Below are 19,890 nucleotides of genomic sequence, written 5' to 3'. Positions count from 1 at the left end.
TACATTTCTATTCTTGGAAATATGAGCAGTGTTTTTGATATAAAGATTGAAGAGTGTGAAAAAGAAACACATTAGAAGGAAAGCAGTTTATATAAGTTTTAGGAAAAGAGACAAAAAAACAAGATTATAAGCAAAATTTGTTTATAATTCATTTTACTTCAGGAAAAAAAAGAAATACAGGACTTACTTAAATAGTCTTTAGAAACATTTATCAAGAAATATATGGCCCAGGGCTTCCCTGGTGGTCCAGTGATTAAGAACCCACCTTGTAATACAAGGGACACCAGTTCAATCCCTGGTCTGGGAAGATCCCACATGCTGTGGAGCAACTAAGTTCATGTGCCACAACCACTGAGCCAGTGCGCTAGAGCCCTTGCTCCACAACAAGAGAGTAGCCCCTGCTCTCCACAGCCACAGAAAAGCGCATGCAGCATGAAGACCCAACACAGCCAAAAAATAAACACAAATAAATAAATCTTAAAGAAAAAAAGAGAGAGAGAAATATGTGGTCCTTTGTTGGGTACTTAATTCCTTATCATGGAGCAAATTAAGAGCTGAAAACTATTTGCTACTTTATTAATAATCAAAAAATTATATAAAAGGTTTAAACATAATACTGCAGATACAGGATAAATTCTTAAACAAAAATTAAACCACGAATGTCTCATAGCTACACGTAATCAATCTCCTAACTACAAAAGTGTGTCAGATGTGAAAGCATCAGTTTACAGGAAGATAAAATTCTTTCACAAAAACCAAATGAGTCCTTTTGGCTGACAAGCTTCCATTTATCGAGACCATTAAGATAACTAACCTTAATGCTACAGTCTGAGCAATTCAAAACAGAATCTCTTAGCCAGAGCACAGCATCAGGGGTCCACATGCCAATAGATTGTGGAAGATCTGCTAAACAGCACTTGATAGCCTGAAAAGAAAACACAATGGAAAAGAGGGCACACCATGTTAAAATAGGTACTTAAGTGTAATGTCAATATTATTTTCATACAAGTCAAATGTTGCCAAGATAGAAAGCAAGCAACAGCTAATAGTGACGATCACAGCTCTCGGGCTGGAGCGTCTTGTTCCTATTTATATTACTACCATTATCTTTATTCCTATGAGCCAGGGTTATAAAAGCCTAGTACAGACTTCTCACCCTATGATACAATACTACAATACTGGCAGGCTAGTGTTGCCATCTGATTTTATAGATGGTGAAACAGACTCAGACATACTAACCTGTGTAACATGAAGACAAGATTAGGACTTATATTGAAGTATTCCCTCTAAGTCCAACTTAAAAAAAAAAAAATGAAGTGTCATTTGGAGGAAACCTGATTCATTGTAGAACTCTGTGGAGATTTACTGCTGAAATGGAGCAGTTCTGGAGTACCCCAGGCACTTGTGCTCACCTTTTTGAAGGAGGGCTTCCCTTGTGGCTCAGCTGGTAACTAATCCACCTGCAATGCGGGAGATCTGGGTTCTATCCCTGGGTTGGGAAGATCCCTTAGAGAAGGGAAAAGCTACCCACTCCAGTATACTGGCCTGGAGAATTCCATGGACTATAGTCCATAGGGTCACAAAGAGTTGGACACGACTGAGCCACTTTCACTTTTGAAGGAGGTTGTCACGAGAATTAAGAAGGCTAAGAAAAACGGAAACCCGTTGATACCTAAAAGCCTCATTTTCCCTGATGTTTTCTACCTCCCACCATCACTGCATAAGTTTCTGTAGAATGTCTACCTCAGGGAGGAAAAGATAACCCCAGGGACTCCCTCCAGTCTCATGGGAGCCTTTGAACTGATGGAGGCAATTTTGTGAAGGAGATCAAATTTACTTCCAGGATTCTTACATTCCTCCTTTCCTCTCTGCACCCCAATCTCACTGTCACACCTCTTTTCACCCTTGAGGGCCCCCAGTCTCCCACTGTGCCCCTTGGATGAGGCTCCTTTCTGGGTGGGGAGGTCACTTAAGAGCAGAGAGAGCAGATTCTAGCTGGTGGGCATGAGGGAGTGAGGCAGACGGGCTGGGGCCTGGGCACTGGAGAGCTCGCGCCCTCCCCTACAGAGAACGGCACTCCCAAGCTCCCTTAGAGCGCTGTCCTATAAAAGGAACTGCTCAGTAGAGTCACATTTTCTAGTCTGAGAAGATAGAAGCAGACGACTAACTCACATTTTAAAACACTATATGAGCCAACAGCTCATATCCAATATTCATGGGTCAGCCTTGGCCAAGGCCATCCGTTTGCTACTCTCAACCTCTTAGGGAGATGCTGTTAGCCAGAGGCTTGGCTTAGCTGGTTATAAAGGTTTTCCCAACTTCACAATTATCAAATAACAAATCCAGATAAGGTTAATAGAAAAATTATAGTGGCTTTTACCAAGAAGGTACACTTTGCATAACCTTCAGACACTCAGAAGCAGTAGGACAGATCCTCCTTCCCCTCCAGCCCCGGGAACCTTTTCTAGGTAAGGCTGGCCCTGGATGGGTGTTCTAACAAGGGCTACAGAGGCCAAAGGTATTCAAACTTCTTATCATCTGGATTTTTATCAAGAGAGGAATGACAGACTGCAGTTAATCTTTTCACTGAAACCTACGGAAGTGAAGTGAAGGTTGCTAGGTAATGTCCGACTCTTCGCGACCCCGTGGACTATACAGTCCGTAGAATTCTCCAGGCCAGAATACTTCTCCAGGGGATCTTCCCAGCCCAGGAATTGAACTGGGGTCTCCTGCATTGCAGGTGGATTCTTTACCAGCAGAGCTACGAGAGAAGCCCCCAAAACCTATGCGGAAAAGGTTAAATATAAACACATCCAAGACAGGTTACTTATAAGAACTCTGGAAGTAAATACCGACATATAATATCCTGAAACTGTGTAGAAGCCAGCACTGTCATCTAATTATTCAAATAGAATTTCTAACTGGACAGTATAGCCTGATGACTCAACATGCTTGAAAAAACATTTATCAAACAACATTCTCTAAGTCTGACTGGCCTTCCTGTCTAAGCAAAATTTTACATCTGAAACCCAGTCAGCCACTCCACATCTGGATCATTTCCAGTTTTGCTGCAAGCTCAATCATTATCAAAACCTGAGGGAGCATCTCACAATGTGATTATGAATTCGTTCAAATTCCCTCCAGTTAGTCTCCCAGGCTGTACATACAGTACCTGAGGTGGCACTGAGATCATTTCTTGGAGAAACCGAGGGGGGATTTCCCTGAGCTCAGACACTTTCACAGACGTCACAGTGCCAGTGTCCAGGAACTGAACATCAAGGGCCCGGCTGCTGTGCACATTTGTGATCTGTGAAGAGACGAGTTTTGGCTGATTTATTAGCATATCCAACAGGCCGAAATGGCTCTGTTCAATTACAACTCTAAAATGCATTATAAAAAGCAACAAAGACTATATGTTGGTTAAATTTTCTCTTATTTTAAAATGTACTTGTTTCCCAAATAGGTATTCTTTTACAGTAGAATTGACATCTTGCTGTTAATTCATAAATATAGTAATAATTACTATGTTTGCAACTCTAGGACACTACTGATTATAAAACAATTTGGTATATCATTATATGCTGTTGAGTATAAGATGCAGTTTGTTCAAAATATTAGCACATGAGGGAGAGGAAAACTATTGTGTCTCAGTAATGAGGAAATTAATAGAATTCAGAGACAGAATTTCACTATATATTTTTAAAACACATTTTGCTATTTTGTAGCCTAGTCAGAAAGCCCAATGATAATTTGTATCATTTGGCCTAACTGAAAATTGGAACCAAGAATGTCAGGTCTCCCACATTGCAGGTGGATTCTTTACCATCTAGCCACCAGGGAAGCCCCAGAATACTGCAGTGGGTAGCCTATCCTTTCTCCAGGGTATCTTCCCCGTCCAGGAACTGAACCAAGGTCTTCTGAATTGCAGGCAGGTTCTTTACCAGCCGAGCTACCAGGGAAGCCCAAGAATACTAGAGTGGGTTGCCATGCCCTCCTCCAGGGGATCTTCCCAACCCAGGGATCAAATCCAGGTTTCCCTCATTGCAGGAGGATTCTTTACCATCTGAGCCACCAGGGAAGCCCAAGAATACTGAATAATTACCTACCTGTGGTCAAATGGCAACATCACAATATAAGATTCTGGACATATCTTTAAATGCCCAGTTTCCCCTAAAGTGAAGTTGCTCAGTCATGTCCGACTCTTTGCAACCCCATGGACTGTAGCCTACCAGGCTCCTCTGTCCACAGGATTTTCCAGGCAAGAATACTAGAGTGGGGTTGCCATTTCCTTCTCCAGGAGATCTTCCTTACCCAGGGGTTGAACCTGGGTCTCCCGTATTGTAGGCAGACGCTTTACCATCTGAGCCACCAGGGAAGTCCAGTTTCCCCTAATATGCCCCTAAAATGCCACTGTGGTATTTGCCATTGTTAAATATTTGTGTGTGTTTGTGCTTAGTTGCTCAACTGTCTGACTCTTTATGATCCTTCGGACTGGAGCCCGCCAGGCTCCTCAGTCCATGGGATTCTCCAGGCAAGAATACTGGAGTAGGCTGCCATGCCCACCTCCAAGAGATCTTTCTGAACCAGGGATTGAACCTGTGTCTGCTGTGTCTCTTGCATTGCAGGTGGATTCTTTACCTGCTGAAAAGGCCTTCTCTTCACCATTAGAAAAGCCCGTTAAATATTTACACTGGCCAAATACAACCCCACTGGGGTGGTTATCTGGGCTAAGATTTCACATCTACAACTGCACTAACTGCTACCTAAGCATGGTGGTGGTGCTTTCAATACGAAGACTGTCAGGAACTGGGCCACTCTCAGCTTGAAGTCAGATTCACCAAAAGTGAAGCCTTTTTCTACTGTCCCAGGTAATGCCTGATTAATAGCATAAATTTCTAAACCTCTTAAGACATGATAAACACAAACAGTCCCATGGAACAATATTTTAAAATGCATTCATTTATTCACACACACATACCGAATATATACATTGGTATGGATGCTTGCCTTATCCAGGCATAACTGGGCTACAGAGATATACCACCCCTTCTCAAAGAGCTCCTAGTGCTATGAGAGAGGAGACAAATACATGCCATACTATACTGTAGTAAGGGTGATAATGAAGATCTGCATGGGTATTATGAGAACACACAGGGTAGTTAACTGACCCAGCAGGAGGCAGGTGTTAGAGCTAGCTTTCAGGAGGAAGGAAAGCCTAGAATTGGTACTTTTTCCCCAAAATTTACTTTTCTTATTTTAGTAAAATGCCTACACTATAGAACATTTAGATACTTAAAAAGAATGATATAAAAATCACTCGTCATCTATAGGTTACAGTTATCTGTCTAGTCTTTTTTCTATGATTCACAAAAATTAGATTTATAAAAATTACAACATGTTTGTAGATACTATTTCATAGTTGACTGCCTTTCACACTATGTCTCATAAACATATTTCATGTCATTTGTCTTCTGTGTAATTTTACCTAAGTCTATCCATTGTGACTTATCTAACAAATCACTTTGGATAATTTGAGTTGTGTAAATTTTAGTCACTTTAAGAAATAATCATATTTACTAGACACGTGTATTTCCTTTTTCACAAACTGAAGTTTCATAAGTTTCACAAATTTATGTCCTTTCAGAGCTGGACCTTAAATGAAGAATGGGAGTAAACCAGATTGGTAGGAGTCTAGTTAGAGGCTAATTGTGACATTTCAAATAGAGGGGAGAGGATGGGCAAAGGCACACACAGTTCTCACATGTGGTGACTACAAGCATTGTGGTTACATTACAGCATCAAGTGAGAGGCTGGCCAAGGCAAGAGGTGAGGCTGGGAGACAGGCAAAGGGAAGGTCAGGAGAGACAGACATATGTCTTCAAGAACTGAGACTTTACCCTGCAGATTAGAAGCCAATGTCAAGCCTTAAGTAGAAGAATGAGGTGGTCAACTTTATAAAATTGCTAATGAGGGCTTTGGGATCTGATAAATTTGGTTTTGGGCTTCCCTGGTGGCTCTGACAGTTACATGTCAGTTACCCGACTGATCAGCTGAGTTACTTTCCTCATCAGTACAAACAGGTGATAATAGGGTTTTGCAAACATTAATGAGATCAGTCATGTTTAACAAACAACACATAGTCCTGTGGAAACAGTAAATCTCATCATAAGCTGGATGTATCACTACTTGCATTTTGGGTTGCTCATTCTTAGTGGTACAGAGCTTGACTTGAGGAAGACAACGGTGAAGGCAGAGGAAACAGTTGGCGTGGTACTGCAGTGATCTGAGCAAGAATTGACAAAGAAGTAAAATCAGCAGCATTTGGTGATAAGTTACATTGAGGGACTGAGGAAGATGTAGGATTCAAAGATAACTCTTAAGAAACAGCCTGAATGGCTGCCCAAAGGAAGGTACCACTAAAACAGAGACACGGGAGAAAGGTAAGGATGGGGAGAAAGTATTTTGGTTTCAGACACAGAGAACTTAAAGTTTGTGAAATGAACAATTAGGTTGGCTTTTTGCTTAAATCTACAGTTCATCAGGGGCTGCAAAATGAATTTGGAAGTCATTAGGGCTGAAATGGTACCTGAAACTACGAGATAGGATTACCCAAAAGGATAAAGAGGCCGAGAAGACTGATGAGCAAAGGTAGGACTTGGGGACACTGACATTCCAGAAGTGGGGATGGAGGGAGGTTTTGGGTGAAAAATAAGAGAGAGAAACATTAGACTATCACAAGGAAGATTAGGATCTGATAACATGGTAGCCTAGTGAGAAGAGAATTTCAAGTTTCACCACTATTTGATGAAGCAAAGAGGTTTGGAAAGGTAAGACCTGGAAGATATTAATTTGTTTGCATAATAAAGATGCTTTTACAAGAACAGGCTCTCTGATGGAGTGTGGGCAGAAGTCAAGTGTCAGTGACTGAAGACTGACTGGAAGATGGTGCAGAGTGAAGGCTGATCACTTCTACAGGGAAACGGAGAGTAATGGCCTCTGCATTGAATCAAGTTGGCTGGATGTATGGAATAAGTTCAGAATATGTATGTGCTAAAGTTAGACAAGTTAAAATGTCAAGAGCAAATACATCATTTAAACACAGGACCTGCTTTTCATTAATCATCTTTCTTTCGCTAACTTTCTATGCATCATTAAGAGAATGAATACTTCTGCTACCTGAAAGGTAGATAATCACAATTTGATAGCAATAAAAATACTAGATATTTATCTAAAGTATTTGAGCATGCAATGAGAAGGTATTTGCCAAAAAGGTATAACCTGATTATACACATGGAGAAACTAAAGTTGAGAGATACTCTAGAAAATATTGCTATTCTTCAAAAGGCCACAAACAACAAGGACTGAACAACTGTTAGGTTAGAGGAAATTAAGACATGACAACTAAATACAACTTGGAGGACCAAAGAAAGGACATTTGGAGGACAATCTGGGAATGTCAGTATGTTCTGCAGATTAGTTAATAATATTGTACCAGTGTTAATTTCCTGGTTTTGATAATGGTTATACAAGATGTTATCAATTGGTGATGGTTGGTAAAAGGTATATGGGAACTCTGAAATATTTTTGCGTTTGATGCATGATACAGGGTGCTCGGGGCTAGTGCACCGGGATGACCCAGAGGGATGGGATGGGGAGGGAGGTGGGAGGGGGGTTCTGGAAGGGGAAAACATGTACACCATGGTGGATTCATGTCAATGTATGGCAAAACAAATACAATATTGTAAAGTTAAAAAATAGATAAATAAACTAATTTAAAAAAAAAGAAATATTCTTGCAACTTTTTAAAAGTCTGAAATTATTTCAAAATAAAAGGCTTAAAAATTAAGTATTTATGCATGTATACATTATATACTACACAGCACAGAGCTTTAAAATTCAAATAATGTTGTATTCGTTTTAACAAGTCATGCTTTGAAGTTTATAGCTAAGCACATAACTTTTAGTCATATACCCAGATCTCAACTTTCTAAGACACATTCACATTAATGACAATAATTATTTCAAAATTGATGCTTTTATTGAAGTGGTCATGATTAAGATTTACTAAAAGGGAAAATCAGTACAATTAAGTTATCAAAATGTTGCTATGTGGTATTAAAACTCAATAAAGCAATGATTCTTACTTTCTTAAGGTTGGCTTCTTTCAGAATCTTATGAAAATTATGAATACTTTCCTTTCAAAATACATCATACACACATACACATACACATACACACACACAATATGCATATGATTATGGTAGATGGGTTCAGGCACTCCCTGTAAGTAGAGGTCTTTACACCTAGGTTAAGAACCACTGTAACAAAGGAAAAGCAGGAAAAATGAAATTGAGCCGAGATTTGCAATTTAGTAACTGGGGAAACTAGGTATCAAAGAAAAAAAAAAGAAGAAAAGAAAGAAACAGCAACCATAAAAATCCAAAACCTGCCTCTGAAAAACATAAAGGAATACATGATAAAATAAAACAAACCTCTTTTAAAATTCATAACTGAGCTTGCAAGAAAAATAAAACAATTATTAGGCACTGGAAACAGAGGAGTATGTGAAAACTGAAACCCAAGCAATCCTGGGCAGGGGAGAGGGAGGACATGAGACTCCCCCAAGAAGTCAGAACTTTCAAAGGGCTACACCATCAAGGGAGGGTGACTCTGGAAAGAAACTCCCTACACCTAGAAATGCAACTCCTATATGTGCACCCTGTGAGATGTGCACGGGAAGTTTTAGGGTAGCACCGTTTGTAACAAAAAATTTGACACAAGCTAAAATATCCACTGTCAGGTGAATGGAGTGATAATGTTGGCATATTCATACACTGTTAAATCATATAGCAGGGAAAACAGATTATATCACAAACATAAGGAATGAAAAAGCATGTTTCAGAAGAATCAATACATTTTACAGTTTATATAAATTTTTAAAACATTCATTCAGTTATACTTTATTCACGTTTTTACTGTAAGTATTACTTTAAGTATTTATGTTTTTACTATAAGTATTACTGTAAGTATGAGGGCATCAGAGGATGAGATGGCTGGATGGCATCACCGATGCAATGGACATGAACTTGGGCAAACTCTGGGAGATGGTGAGAGACAGGGAGGCCTGGCATGCTGCAGTCCATGGGTTTGCAAGGAATCAGATATGACTGGGCAACTGAATGACAACATTACATATACTATTCATTTCTGTATTTTGATTATTTCTATTTTTAAATATACAGATAGGAAAAGTGTGTTTGTACAGACACAAATATAGTAAAAGTATAAAGCAGTGAAGAGGAATGAGAAATACCAAATTCAGCTGGTATGCCCAGGGAGGAAGTAAAAACAAGGGTTGCTGACAGGCAGGGTCAACTATAATAGTCATGTTTCATCTCTTAAACTGGTGATTTTTTTTTTAAACAAAAAAAAAATCTTGTTTGTACATCTGAAATATTTCATCTTAAATTTAAAAAATAGTCAAGTGACTAATTTTACCTCTACTCGTAGCCATTTTCCTTTGCAGTGGAAGAGGCAGACTTTCCCACAGAAGGGTAATGAAATGAAGTACTCAGAAGTCATGTGCTGCAAAACACAAACACATGACACTTTCATTACTCACAGCAAAGAGCATGTTGCCACACCACTACTGTGGTGCAGGTCGACTGCTTCCCTGTCCATGATCAGACTTCCAGTGAGGCCTGCACTGCAGCGGACACAGCATGTGTACTGGGCTTGTAGGACTTCGGCCTTTTTCCTCCTGTGCTTGTTGGTGACAGCTGTCTACTCTTTCCTTTAGAGTGAGTGCTTCTACTCTCCTTCCTTGCACATGGATCATAAATCAGCCCTGTTAACATGTCTAAAAATGATAGCATGGAGGTCAGGATGATTCATCCAGGCTCTGGCACCATCAGTCAAATACGAAGGAGGAAGATGAATCCGATAAAAAGAACAGCCTGGATGAGAGGGAGGTGGTTAGGTTAGCTGTCCATTAGGCCTCCTCTTCTCTTTTGTTAACATTCAGATTCAAAGATAAGATTTTAATTCCAAAACAAAAGAAACGTTATCAACACAAATGTGGAAATCAGTGCCAGTTCATATTTTCATCCTCCTCCTCTCTGTAGCTTGAAGCTGGGGACCTGCCATTGGCTCTTTCCTTCAGGGTAAATGTTTCTACTCTCCTCAAAGGCAATGTCTCCCTCCACTTGAGCTCCCGGGGCACTAAGAACTATCAAGGGTGCTTTTCATCACCATAGATAATAAGCACATGCATGTAAATGAGTAACTATAGTCCACCCTCTGGGTGTCTCAGATTTCTCCAGGATAGATTAGCAAACCAAACTTAAGTAATGCTCCTGAGATACCTCTAAGACATCTGCAATGGAGAAAGAGGTAAAGCTACAGATCTAATGTCTTGATTCTAGGCTGTAGTCTGAACACAAGTTTATTCCAATTCAGCAAATATTTTGGAATACTGATTTTATGTAAGACACTAGATAATGTACTATAGTACCTAAATGAATTAGGTACTTACCAGAACCTGGGGAGGCTCAGTCTCTGCCCTCAGGAAGCCTACACTCTAGTAAAGCAAACAAACATCCAAACAGCTGAAACAATGCTGCGTACAAGTGCTATGAGGCCCTTGGGGTGCTCTGTAGGTTAGAGAGAAGGGTTCACTTCCAGGGTAAGGGGGTCAGAGTTGAAGGGGCATAGGAGTTTAGTCGTTTGGAAACCATAGCATATTGTAGATTACGACTACAATGTCCTAATGGAGGTAAAGAAATCCCTTTAGGAACTTAAAAGAAAACCTCTACAGATCTTGATTCAGAGAAAATGATACTAGACTTAAAGGGTAAACTAAGAGTGAAAGTAGCTCAGTCATGTCCGACTTTTTGCAACCCCATGGACTATACAGTCCGTGGAATTCTGTAGGCCAGAATACTGGAGTGGGCAGCCTTTCTCTTCTCCAGGGGATCTGCTTAACCCAGGGATTGAACCCAGGTCTCCTGCATTACAGGCAGTAAGAGATTATTAATAAGTATAACTGTAGAACCACATTTACCAGGGCACAGGTTCTCTCAGGGACCATAAAGAGCTTGAGGAATGACGCCTTGTAAGTTTTATTCTCCTTGTAAATTCCACAGTTCTGTCTTTGTCCAGGCAGAGGAGCCAGCTGCACAAGACGACAGTCACAGGCAGCTGCATTGTAGGCTCCTCAACTGCACCTCGACCTGTCATTGAGCCCTTTCTATGAGCCAGGCCCTACGCTCAGCAGCCTTGTGACTAGTCCTCACGACCATCCTGTGGATACTCACTATTATTATCCTCATTCTATCCTGCAGAAACCAGTGAGGGGTTTTGTTTCAAATTGTGAAGTCTGGCGATCTTACCCTCTATTTTAGAGATTCTACCTTAAACTGTTCAAAACTTACTACAAGAATACAATTTAGTAACTCCTCTTGTTTGCAATGCTAGGATTCATGTTGGAAATAGATGCTGCTCAGCCATACCTTACAGTGGAAGTATTCCTCTATCTTATGCAGAAGGTCGTTGAGCTTGTTCAGACCCTTACAAGGCACTTGGCAGTAGAGTGTGCCATCGGAGCAAATGTTCGTCACTCTGACATTAGTGTACATGGCATCAACCTGGAACAAAGGACACAGCAAGGATGCTTGAGAACAGAGTGCAGCTCTTATGTACCTAAGGGGATAGACCTAGTTCACTGAAAGTCTCTGCATTTTACAATTTTTGAAGCAAGCAAGAGGACAGATAGGACAGAATGAAATTTATAACGTAAATGTGAAAAACTAGTTTGGCTATCTCTCTTTCAAAAGGAATATCTGCTCTCAGTTGTATCAGGCACACAGTAGACATTTTGCATATATTATATTATTACCACTTTCCCCTGTCTAAAAGGCTAAGAATATCTTTAACTCTGGTTTATCTTCTCCCCATTAATTTTGTTGTTGTTCAGCTGCTAAGTCGTACCCAACTCTTTGTGATCCCATGCACAGCAGCACGCTAGGCTTCCCTGTCCTTCACCATCTCCTGGAGTTTGCTCAAACTCATGTCCATTGAGTTAATGATGCCATCCAACTATCTCATCCCTTGTAATCCCCTTCTCCTCCTGCCCACAATCATTCCCAGCATCAGGGTCTTTTCTAGTGAGTCAGCTCTTTGCAGCAGGTGGCCAAAGTACTGCAGTTTTAGCATCTGTCCTTCCAGTGAATATTCAGAGTTGATTTCCTTTATGATTGATTGGTTTGAACTCCTTACTGTCCAAGGGACTCTTGAGAGTCTTCTCTGGCACCACAATTCAAAAACATCAATTCTTTGGCACTCAGCCTTCTTTGGGCTTCCCTTGTGGCTAAGCTGATAAAGAATCTGCCTGCAATGTGGAAGACCTGGGTTTGATCCCTAGGTTGGGAAGATCCCCTGGAGAAGGGAAAGGCTACCCACTCCAGTATTCTGGACTAGAGAATTCCATGGACTGTATAGTTCATGGGGTCGCAAAGAGTCAGACACAACTGAGTGATTTTCACTTTCACTTTAAGCCTTCTTTAATGGTCCAACTCTCACATCTGTACAGGATTACTGGAAAAAACCACAGCTTTGACTATACGGAGCTTTGTCAGCAAAGCAGTGTCTGTTTTTCAACACACTGTCTAGGTTTGAGACTACCCTGGTGGCTCAGACAGTCAAGTATCTGCCTGCAATGAGGAAGACCCAGGTTCGATCCCTGGGTCAGGCAGATCCCCTGGAGAAGGGAATGGCAACCCACTCCAGTATTCTTGCCTGGAGAATCCATGGACAGAGGAGCATGGTGGGCTACAGTCCTTGGGGTCACAAAGAGTGGGACATGACTGAGCAACTAACCACTAGGTTTGTCATGGCTATTCTTCCATGGAGCAAGTGTCTTTTAATTTTGTGGCTGCATCGCCATTTGCAGTGATTTTGGAGCTCAAGAAAATAATGTCTGTCACTGTTTCCACTTTTTCCCCATCTATTTGCCATGGAATGGACCGGATGCCAAGATCTTAGTCCCATTAATTTAGAAAAAGAATTATACATTTTTGCAACATTAACAGAAATGAAAATAAACAACTCTCAAAAGATGAATCCCATTATTAGTCTATTTCTAATCCCTGCCAATGGCCCACCTGAATTTTAGTAACTTTAAAAAAACAGAAAAGGTTTAATTTTAGCCACTTTTAGTCAAATCATAATATGAAGTATGAAGGCAATTCACTGTTGTTCTATTGATAATTATTAAAGCAATATTTTCCCAATATTGTTATGAAGTTTCTAAAATAATCATTTTTAACACCTCATCCTATTCTTTAGAGTGCCTGCTCCATAATTTATTTAAAGGTGTCCTTTCCTTCAGACATCTATGTTGTTCACATTTTAAAAATGTTAAAGCAGCAATTCAGTGAATATCTTCACTGATCTAATTTTCCCTTCTTTTGAATTATCTTCTCTTATGTTTGCAAAATAATTTCATATAAAATTAATATATGCTCTTTGTAGGAACTCGGAAATAAAATAAAAATCCAATTCTTAACAATTACTATTTATGTTTTGGCATTTCCCCCCACTTTTAACTCCCCTCTATCTTTTTTTTCTCAATACATATGTATTCTGTCTCTATCTAATGTTAGCCTAAAATGTACAGCATTCTATTCTGGTGAATTTCTTTCCTGTGATATGTGTGAACAGACAACCGGAGTCATGGTGGTACCTGAAGGTGAACCTCTAGTGACTTGTCACATATGGCCTTTAAGCAGGTGGCATTGATGTTGATGTCATCTTCTCCTGAGGTATCATACAGAACAACCAGTGGAATGTCAGTTTTTTCAAGTATTTCCACTGCAAAGATCTTCCCACAAGTTAAAGATTCCACCACTTTCACTAAGTCAGGATCATCACTTACAACTTCCAACCCTGAAAAATATTGAATATTTAAATTTCTATTTTATTGAAGAAACATTTTAAGATACATTGATTGTATTCATTCTGGCTACTTATTACAATTATGAATCTACTACAAAATTCTTAAATTTTTAGGGAAGCTTTGTTTTACAAACTTCTTTGTAGTATCCAGCCTTAGGTTTAAAAATTTTCATTATAATGTGAATGTCTTTTTAAATGATTACACTAGCTGCAGGCAACCTTACAGCAAGAAGAGAAGTTGATGATCAATCTGAATTTCTACCTTAGGAGAAACAGCCTTCACTTTACATATAAACACATATGTAAAACAAAGACTAATGCATATAAAAAATTAGCAACCAATTACGTCTTACAGTCATGGATTTGGAACATTCTTCCTAAAAGTATAACCTTGGTGTTTTTTTATTTTCAGTTTCTAAGCAAGTATACACAATTATTTCTTTCACAAACATGCGTTTAGTGAAAATTTAGACAGGCTCTTCACTCCCTTTCTTTTCAAGTACACCATGATGGCACTGAGAATCCCAAAGAACTTTCTGATTTATGAAAGAAAGATTAAATACTGTTTAATGTAATATGGGTATTAGGTGAATTTTATCAGTCAAATTATTCTTTATTCTTAGAAAATTGTAATTTCATAGATAATATATATGACCACTCAAAGTTAATCTATTAAACTAATTTAACTAGGGCATCACTTCCCCAATGGTACTACAATGTCTGTTTCTATGTTTTCCCCCTTTAAATCCAGAAGCAAAAGTTCACAGACTCCTTATGACCTACCTTTCTGTTGTTCTTATCCTGTTTCCCATAGCTAAGCCTCTATTAAACCTTTCATTTCAGCATCCTAAATCTTTACTTGTGCTCCTGGTATGTTCTTTCCAAAACTAACTTCCACAGGTTTGTCACAGGATTTTAAAGTTACTGAAGATGTATCTCACATACAGAGCCAGATCCAGCTCCTCTGACACAGAGACTTAGCCCTGCTGGGAGGAGGTATTTCTTCATAGGTCTAATTTTCATGAAAACAATTTTGATCACTTTATGAATCTAGCTCCAGCTCTCATGCACGATGCACACATATTTCCATGCCTTTCCTCAATGTTAACATTTGTCCCCCATACTTTTAGGCCATCCCGACATGTCATCCTCACACACATGCATTTCTCTATGCCTCCTCGAGGAGGAAAGAAAAGAGTAGTAATACTTGACAGTGCCAGAGACTGACCATGACCTACAGCCAGGCTCATGCTTGGGTGCATGAGAGGGTGCTCCATGGTAATAAGCAGTAAGTACCTACAGAGTCCATCTCAGTAGGAAAGCTGGGAGTCACTTCACAACAGGTTGAACAACACGATTTAAACTGACCAAATCCCACAATACAGGGCCTCGAGTAGCTGCTGCCAGGGCAGTTAGGGCAACAACCACCAAACCCTCTCAGATGTCCAGTAGATTTCTGAATAATAACACTAAATATGCTATGCTATATATAATGCAACAAAAATATATAAAAACATTATAACATTTTTATAATGATCATATCCTATACAGAGAACATTAAACATGAATTTACTTGTACCTTTCAAGAAATAACACATTTTAACACCTGGAAATACTTAGTATGCTTTAGGATTTAACTACCCCAAAGTACAATGGTAATACACACCGAAGTGGAGAGCTCTTTTAAAAAAAAGTTTCTTTTTACCTGCGAGCTTACACTTTGTAGCTTGGAATGAGAGTGAACAGAACTTCGGGTTCAATCTGTATGCTTTGCTCTTTTCAACATTTTCACTAAAACCATAGTCAACATAGCATACCTAATGATAACAGAAACAATGTTTAGGTTCAAATAAAATTCTTTATCCTCACTCCTTAAAAAAAAAACCTCACGATGCATTTAATTGGCTTCATTTTATTCCTTTGCCAACAGGGAGCAGAGGGAAGACTGCTGAGCTCCGATGCCTTCTGTTATCAGCTTGTCAGCAGCACATGTATCTGATCTGCCATCCCTGGCTGCTCCGCTCTTGCTCTACTATCATAATGCCTACATCACCTCCTTCTTTTCTGATTTACACCCCTCCATTATTTGTTTCTAGAGGAGGAACACACTGGGGTATCTGTCAGATTCTAAACCCCCAAAGCAGCACTTAATGATGGCCTGCTCTCAGCTGTTATGCTCCCAGGGACTGAGATGCTGTCAATGACAGCAATGATGTTGCAGCTGGATAACATGAAATCCTACACTGTAAAAGTAGATAATTCTGTTTTTTCTCAGGGCTGGGAAGCTGGGTTAGGCTTTCATCTAGCTCAGGAAAAGATCCCAAGTCTGCTGGACAGAGTTCTGTGTTTACAGAAACCTGCATGATGTTTTCTCATCACCAACACAGATCACTGAGAGCCTGGACAGTATGTTTAGTGTATTAATAAAACTTTATTTGAAAAGGACTATATAACCAAAGGGAGAAGGCAATGGCAACCCACTCCAGTACTCTTGCCTGGAAAATCCCATGGACGGAGGAGCCTGGTAGGCTGCAGTCCATGGGGTTGCTAAGAGTCAGACACGACTGAGCAACTTCACTCTCACTTTTCACTTTCCTGCATTGGAGAAGGAAATGGCAACCCACTCCAGTGTTCTTGCCTGGAGAATCCCAGGGACGGGGGAGCCTGGTGGGCTGCTGTCTATGGGGTCACACAGAGTCAGACACGACTGAAGCGACTTAGCAGCAGCAGCATATAACCAAAGCCTTTTTCCTTTTGGAGAAAAATAAAATCTAGAGAGCTTAAGCTTTGATTTAGAACGACACCTAGGAATAGGAGGGAAAGTGCTGAAAATTTAGCATGCTTCTCTAATTAAAGCAGATGATAGTTATTACAAAAACAAGACAAAATAAGGCATGGCAAAGAAATACCAAGTAATACAGAGTTTTACTTTCTGCAGTAAAATAAAGTCCACAGCTCCTGAGTACTGAGATTCTGGTATTAAGTATACAAAACAAAAACTCTCCCCCATCAGAGAATCTAAGGAAGAAAAGCATAGAGAGACAACTAAAGTCTTTCCCTGGCCACCTGATAAATGGGGCTATGGGGCTTGTGTGTCCCAGGTTGAAAAGGATCATCTGTTAGAGCTCATATCTTGACTCAGTGCTCCCTGAGGCCTCAATCCCTGGCAGGGTCCCCACACTGCAGCCAGCCATTTCTCCAACCCCAAATTAGCACCTGCATTTCCTTCCCCAAAACCTCAGGATTCACGCAGCTTTTGTTTCCTTTAATAGTAATCACCACCGACAACTTGGATTCTCCTCTTCCTAGGCCTAAAATGGAGACAACATGTTCTGAGAATAGAACATAATATGTGAAATCATGATTCCCGGGCAATTCAGAATGTAATCCCAGCAGTAAGAGACGAAACAATACTGTTCTAAATTCTTCAAAGGGTTTCTATAACTCTGAAGCTTTTCTTTTCTTTCTTTATCCTTTGGAATCACGATACCATGTATTCGCATGTCAGCTGTAGTTCATATAACATTTGCCCGTGGACGTCTGGCTAGACCCTCACAACCCTCTGCCCTTCACCCGGGGATCAGCTCAGGCAGGCTCACTATCCTGGCGTTGGGCCCCAGTCCATTCCTGGCTCTCTGGCTCCCTCAAGTGGCCACAGGTCTCACAGTGCCTTCTGAGTAATAACCAGCAGACACCTCTGGGATGTGGGTCTGGACCAGGTCAAACTGGCACCAACCTGAGGGGTGACAGCCAGTTCCTGTTTCTCATGTTCACCAAAATCTGCAGAAATCAAGGAGGGAGTGGATACTTGCTGTCAGGCATAGCAAAATTCAAGAGAAACAAGACTTGTTGAGTAGCTAGTGTTTCTCCTAGTAAGGGGTAAAATTCATCTCTAGTTCACAGGTATATGGGAACAAGATCAGGCCAGGATTGCCACAACTACTGCTATCTTAAAGAGCTTACTATCTACAACACACCAAGCTACCCCTTTTATTCCTAACACCAGCCCACAGCTCTCAGAAGCAATGACACAGCCGGTTGCTTCCTGTTCTGTTTTCCATGAGGCACTTTCCTGTTCTGGCTCCCATGACATGGTCCTCTTGGTTTTCCTCATTCTTTGGCCATTCTCAGTCTCCTTTGCTCCTCTCACGCCCACTATCTAAATGCTGAAGTGTTTCAGAGCCTGGTTCTGGGTCCCCTTCTCTGCTCCACGGGTGATTCTTCCTTTAGGTGACCTGACCCAGTCCCAGGGTTTCAAGTAGCACCTATATGCTGATGCCCCCCCCAACCCTGTTGCTACCTCTTTAGTCCTGACTTCTCCCTGAGCTCCAGGCTCATCCAGGTGAAATCAGATAGCTATTCTCAAACCTAATAGGTTCTACAAAATTCTTGATTCTCCTATATATTGATTCTTCTCCCTGACTTCCCAGTTTCAATAAATGGCATGACCATCCACCCAGGTGCTCAAGCCCTGAACTCATCAGCCATCCTGAACCTTCTCCTTTTTTCTCTTCCACATCCAATGAATTAGTGTCCTGTCAGTTGTACCTCCAAACACATCCTGAGTCTGTCTTGTTACCTCTGTCTCCACTGTTCCCACCCTAATTCAGGTTGCAACTGCTGGCTACTTCAACAGCCAACTAACTGGTCTTACTTTTGATCTTTGCCCTACACTACAACCTATGCCCCACATAGGCCACTGGAATAACCTTAGAAGCAAATACACCAGATAATATCTCCCTGCTTATCCCTTCCTTCACAGTTATTTTCTATTGCAGCACCCTGGTTATTTCCTTCACTGCTTTTCATTTATTGTATACTTGTTCATTATCTGTCTTCTTTTACTAGCATAAAAGCTTCTCGAGGACAAGCCTTGTCAGTCTTGTCTCTTTCCCTAAGACAATGGAAAAAATGAATGAAAAGTATAACAGGCAGATACTAGGATGATGATAGTGTCTGATTTTATAGGTAAGGAATCAGAGAAGTTCCAAGGTCACACAGCTAGAAGTGGCAGAGTTGGGACTCAAACTCAGGTCTAATTGACTCCAGAGTTTAAATTCCCAAAGCAAAGGTAAGGAAGGAATGGAGGACCAAGCGATTTTTGCCCTGTAGATCTGAGACAGGGGGATGTCCTTGTGAAGGATTTGCAGTGTTTATTATAAACCCTGACGCACTCTTAACATATCATCAGGGTTTGTACATTTCTTCTCTTCATAACCAATCCCTGTGCCTTCGAGCAGCTAAGTTTTGAACTTCCTAAGGGCAGGGAAACAGTCAGGAAGTAGACTGAAGCTGAGCTAACATCTAGCACAGTTATCCCCCATCACCCAGAGATCACTCATGTTTCTCACTAAGCACATAGCAGGTGACAGGGCCACATATTGACTGGGGTCCTAATCATCTGGACTTACCGCCCCGTGCAGTGCTAAGGGTTCTGAGATGTGCTAACTCTGATTTTCAAAGTTTAGACAAAACTGTGCTTTGATGAGCAAGTTCTCATTTTGGGTCTCTAAGCTGAAGGAAAGAAAAGGCAGCAGGGCAGGGGCTGGTCACCATGAATGCGGCCAAGTCTGGAAGTACTGGAGCCTCTGATGGACTAGACTAGTGAAAGCACCCTCTGACCTTTCCGAGATGACCAAGAGGGCAAGACTTGGGGCACGGCCAAGTCTTATTTGGGGTTCCCCTCAGCTGGCTGTGCAAGAGGGGAGAGAATGTCATCTCTTCCAATCTGTATGATTTCCCTCATTTCCAAGTACTGACCTTGATAAGAAGCCCACAGAGCTCTGATCAGTATTCATTAGGTAACCCTGAGGAATAGGAATACAGGTTTTTTTTTTTTTCCCTGATTAATTACATCATGGGTTATGGTATTCCAATGGAGAAGAAATTTTTTCTTTTTTCAAACTAAAACTCTAAGATAATATAACTACCACTGAC

The 19,890-nt window shown here is 40.7% G+C and overlaps 1 protein-coding gene across 7 annotated transcripts in view; it reads right to left on the bottom strand.

The window, feature by feature from the left end:
* The window catches only part of TDRD7 (tudor domain containing 7), a 98,146-nt gene that overhangs the window by 9,789 nt on the left and 68,467 nt on the right, over window positions 1-19,890 (bottom strand). For 4 of the 7 annotated variants that reach the window (XM_081511140.1, XM_081511131.1, XM_081511146.1 and 1 more), the window contains 6 exons: window positions 15,659-15,770; window positions 13,742-13,944; window positions 11,511-11,645; window positions 9,499-9,585; window positions 3,173-3,307; window positions 815-925 (listed from right to left, as the gene is read on the bottom strand). In XM_081511140.1, the coding sequence (XP_081367266.1) occupies window positions 815-925; window positions 3,173-3,307; window positions 9,499-9,585; window positions 11,511-11,645; window positions 13,742-13,944; window positions 15,659-15,770 (783 nt within the window). The remainder of the gene's footprint in view (window positions 1-814; window positions 926-3,172; window positions 3,308-9,498; window positions 9,586-11,510; window positions 11,646-13,741; window positions 13,945-15,658; window positions 15,771-19,890) is intronic. The other 3 variants (XM_081511170.1, XM_081511162.1, XM_081511154.1) reach the window with 2 other exon arrangements.

The sequence above is a fragment of the Giraffa tippelskirchi genome, chromosome 1 (assembly GCF_054371585.1).
Source record: "Giraffa tippelskirchi isolate mGirTip1 chromosome 1, T2T-mGirTip1v1.2.pri, whole genome shotgun sequence".
NCBI lineage: Eukaryota > Metazoa > Chordata > Mammalia > Artiodactyla > Giraffidae > Giraffa > Giraffa tippelskirchi.
This window is presented reverse-complemented; position numbering and strand designations above follow the sequence as displayed.